Source organism: Haplochromis burtoni, unplaced genomic scaffold (genome assembly GCF_018398535.1).
Source record: "Haplochromis burtoni strain Fernald_Lab_line unplaced genomic scaffold, NCSU_Asbu1 Contig_89, whole genome shotgun sequence".
Lineage (NCBI taxonomy): Eukaryota > Metazoa > Chordata > Actinopteri > Cichliformes > Cichlidae > Haplochromis > Haplochromis burtoni.
Window position 1 is genome coordinate 1184363 of NW_024582450.1, and position 4088 is coordinate 1188450.

Genomic DNA, 4088 nt, shown 5'->3' on the forward strand with positions numbered 1-4088 from the left:
TTTAGGTTCCATCCATTTTATTGAATTTAAAGACTTTCAAACAAACTTGTACAAATTGCAAAACAGATTTTGGTAACACCTCATTTTATTCTTATTATCATTATTAGGAAATAAATTAAGTGAAATGAAAGTAAACAATGTGAACAGACAACATAAAAATACAACAAAGAGCAAAACAAAGTAGAAAGAATGAAAGAAAAGAGGCAACTGTTTTTCACAAAATTTCAACTGCACCTCATGTGCAGCACACTAAAGCTGACTCACCAACCAAGCTTATTGCTGGCCAGTGTCTAAGTACCTTCTTGTAGCAAAGGACACCCCATGTGTGGACTGCTAATATGATAAAGCTCCATCCTGAAGTGTCTAATTTGAAATCATATCATTTTTTTAACTGTAGTACTGTATTTACACACCAGGTGGCAACACAATCGTACAGTGATGCTAAAACTGCCTGCTCCGCCACCCACTCCCAACTCTATCAGTTTATCCTGGACGGCTGGCATTTTCCCACAAAGCTTCTAAAAAGCTTTGTGTTTGTTTTCACTGTGCTACATGCACGTTGAACTAAACACTTGTAATATTGTGGGGCATTTTGTCAAGCTTTTTTTTATTTTTTTTATCTTTATTCTCTCCATACAAAGATCCAGCTTTGCAGAGCACAATCTCCTTATATTAGCTGCTCCCATTTAAAACCCACCACTGTCATAAATGCTTCTGCAAGAACTTAACCCACCACAGACATTCAAACATTCAAAAAGTCTCTCTCGCTCACATTTCACTATAAATCAAGATCTTTTTTTTTTTTTTTTTAAATGAAGGCAAATTATCCTAATCAGAACAAATGTTAAATACACCAAAGAAAAGGTTAATGCCAGCTTTCTGTGGAGAGCGGCATGTTTTTGTGTGGGAGTGGAGCTGTGGCGCAGGGAGGCATTAACAGAGTGGAGAAATCGATGCCCAGAGGGCGTTGTTTTCGGGTAGAGCGTGTCACTGCCAGCAGCATCTGATTTAGCCTCTATATTTCATTCAAGTCGGTCTGTTCACATTCTCTGCTACTCATTGGGAGTTGCGCTTTCTAATTGGTTAAATATATAAAATGGGCTTGTGCACAACAACCACAAAGTGCACTGCACATGCTGTAACGAGTTTAAGATGTTAAACTGGATTAAAAGAAATGTTATTTGTGTCTAGGGAACTATCATTGCACAGAAACCGCAGTCTGAACTGAAACACACGGAAAAGATTCTCTCGGCTTTTTCAGAGGTCAAGGCAAAATAACGTTGAACCTTCATTTTGTTTTGAAAAAGATTTATGGTGACTTGGTCATGTTGCCGCTCTAAACAGAGTAGCCATTCCTTTACACAACACAGAAGCCCAGAAAACCAGAGAAGAAAGAAAACAAAAGAAAAAGCATTAGAAATAAAACCACCAAAAAAGATTATTTGTTAATAATATCAAAAATACCAACAAACAGGCAAAAAAAGAGAAAAAGATTGGTCACAGCAAATTTATGTACACGTACACATTAAGAAAAGAGCTGTCAGTGGAGTTGACGGGGGGTTGGTTGAGTGGGGAAGGAGGAGAAAAAAAGATTCGGGCAATTAGATAAGCCCTGTATCTTCACTATACAGGGGAGTTACAGAGGGGTGCCATGATGGCAGACGGGGGTTGTATGAGGTGAGAAGGAGGAGGGAGAGCCACGGTTGTATGTTCACCTCTTCTTGGGGGCTTGGGTGGTGCGGGGTGGGGTGACGGGCCGGCCAGAATTTACACCACCGTACTGATACTTGGCCTTCTTCTCTGAGGGCTTTAGGATCTTTAAAACACAAACACAGAGAAATGTGTCACTGTCAGTTCACACACACACACACACAAACACCCGAAAAAGGCAAATGGTTTTCACACTACCTGGAAGGAGCACATGAGGGATTCATCAACACTCATCATACCGCCTGCATTATCAAACTCCCCGCAGTAGTTTGGAGCAGAGAAAAGTGTGACCAGTTGGCGTTTGGCAAAGAACTCGTATCCATCCTCCACAACCTGTTAAAAGAAAGATGACATTATTCCAGCGCCTACAAAAAAATCAATACCAAGAAACAGGTCTTCAGCTAGTTTCACAATCCAAGTTTGCTATCAAGGTTGAGTGTACGTAACCACCTACATCTGAAATCAATAAGAAAAACCAAATGCAGAGCTGAAATAACCGTGGGTAACTTAGGAACCAGTCTCCTGATTGTTCAGTTGTATGATCAGTCCTTTGAGAAAGTCTTATTTGTGACAATCAACAGGCAACAGTTTCATAAGTGGATGACTCTTTATACTACAAGTGTTGCTCCTGTTTACCTTTCTCCATGCACTCCACTCCACTGGTAGGAGATCAAGTTAAGCAAGAGACATCTATTCTATCTCCAGGCCGTAAATGAATAAAGTGCCTCGTCATAGTTTGCATAATAATATTTTAAACAAGAAAAAATATTATAAACTGAGTGCCTGTATGTACAATACATGGGAGGAATACAGAGAACGAATGGGAGCAGGAAATTAGAAAGCTTCTATTAATAGATGTTTTCTGCTCTGTTTTCTGTGTCCTCTCATCAACAACATTAATTAAAATTGAGGATGGACATAACTGAAGCAAATGGATAAACAATTTTAAATCACAGAAAAAAAGAAAAAAAAAAGGCTAATCAATATCCTAGCTTTGTGCCTACAGGAACTTTCACTTCACAATCAGACTCATACCCAATTCCACTCCCAATTACCTGGTGGGCTCTGCAGATGAGGTCCAGGTCATGCCGGTTTAGGAACTTACTGACCACATCTGCTCCGAAGGTGAAGGAGACCCCGCGGTCGTTCTCTCCCCAGCCTTGTACATCCTTGTCTGGATCTGACCACAACAGGTCACACAGCAGACCTGGGATACACACAGGTAGAAGATAGATGGACCCGAGGAACACAAAGCGGGGAAAAAAGTGGAAAGGAGAGAATAAACAGACAAATGGAAAAATCTGCTAAAACCTTGGCTGATGTAACAAAGATGATCTACTGATGAAACAGTCATACACTCAGGAAGAGAGAGGCTGTTTTTTCCATTTAAAAATAAACTTAAATTCCTGGGAGGAATCCAGAGGAAGTGAACATGTTCAGTGTCAAGTACGAGCATACATCTAAGAACATGCAGGTACACACAGTACCTGTGTCGGGCACGTCTGTGGGCCTCATGATCCTGCGGATTTGCTCCATCGACTGCAAGTCCGGTGACAGCCCTGGAACAAAAAGGCAAAAAGATTCCTTTTGATTAAAGACACTATAGAGCTATTTCAAACACGGGTTAATAAAAAGCTGCAGTTCAGATTCAGGGCAGCGAGTGTCGACGGTAGCTCCCTCACCTCCATGGCAGCAGAAGATTTTCTCATCAATAATAGCAGCAATGGGGAGGCAGTTAAAGCAGTCAGTGAAAGTCTTCCACAACTTGATGTTGAACCTGCGCTTGCCTGGTGAAAGAAATCAAAAGATATTCTCAGAACTGAACTGCGCCTGTGTAAAGCCTCAGTTTATTAGTACTTACACTCGTCGTAGAACCCATAGATGCGGTTGATGGAAGCACACTCATGGTTGCCCCTGAGCAGGAAAAAGTTCTCTGGGTATTTGATCTTGTAGGCAAGCAGAAGGCAAATGGTTTCCAGGGATTGTTTCCCTCTGTCCACATAATCACCCAGGAAAAGGTAATTTGCCTCTGGAGGGAAGCCACCATATTCAAACAGCCTCAATAGGTCTGTGTACTGCCCATGAATATCACCTGAAACAGAGGTAAAAGGGATGAGGGGACAGGCAAGTAAGGGTGTTAATTTGACAGTTTAAAGGCAGGATGTTGTAGTTCTGCCTAGAGGGAAAAAAAGTGTAGAAATATTTTTAATGCTGTGTTTTTCTACCTCCTGGCTCCTACATGCACAACTCACTGAAGTCGTTTGGATTTTAAGATAAGATCTGCAAGACATGTAGTTTGGTTGGGACATAAGACTGAGCCTATATTAGGACTGCGTGAGCGAGCCAAACAACACACACACACACACACACACACACAC

The 4088-nt window shown here is 41.2% G+C and overlaps 1 protein-coding gene across 1 annotated transcript in view; it reads right to left on the reverse strand.

Moving 5' to 3' along the window:
- Nucleotides 1-4088, reverse strand: part of LOC102303164 (serine/threonine-protein phosphatase PP1-beta catalytic subunit) — a 12937-nt gene continuing 8849 nt past the window's right edge. Inside the window, exons 3-8 of the mRNA XM_005934280.3 lie at nt 3572-3802; nt 3393-3497; nt 3198-3269; nt 2766-2917; nt 1909-2043; nt 1-1816 (exon numbers count right to left, since the gene is read on the reverse strand). Coding sequence (XP_005934342.1) covers nt 1712-1816; nt 1909-2043; nt 2766-2917; nt 3198-3269; nt 3393-3497; nt 3572-3802 — 800 coding nt within the window. The 3' untranslated portion in view covers nt 1-1711. The remainder of the gene's footprint in view (nt 1817-1908; nt 2044-2765; nt 2918-3197; nt 3270-3392; nt 3498-3571; nt 3803-4088) is intronic.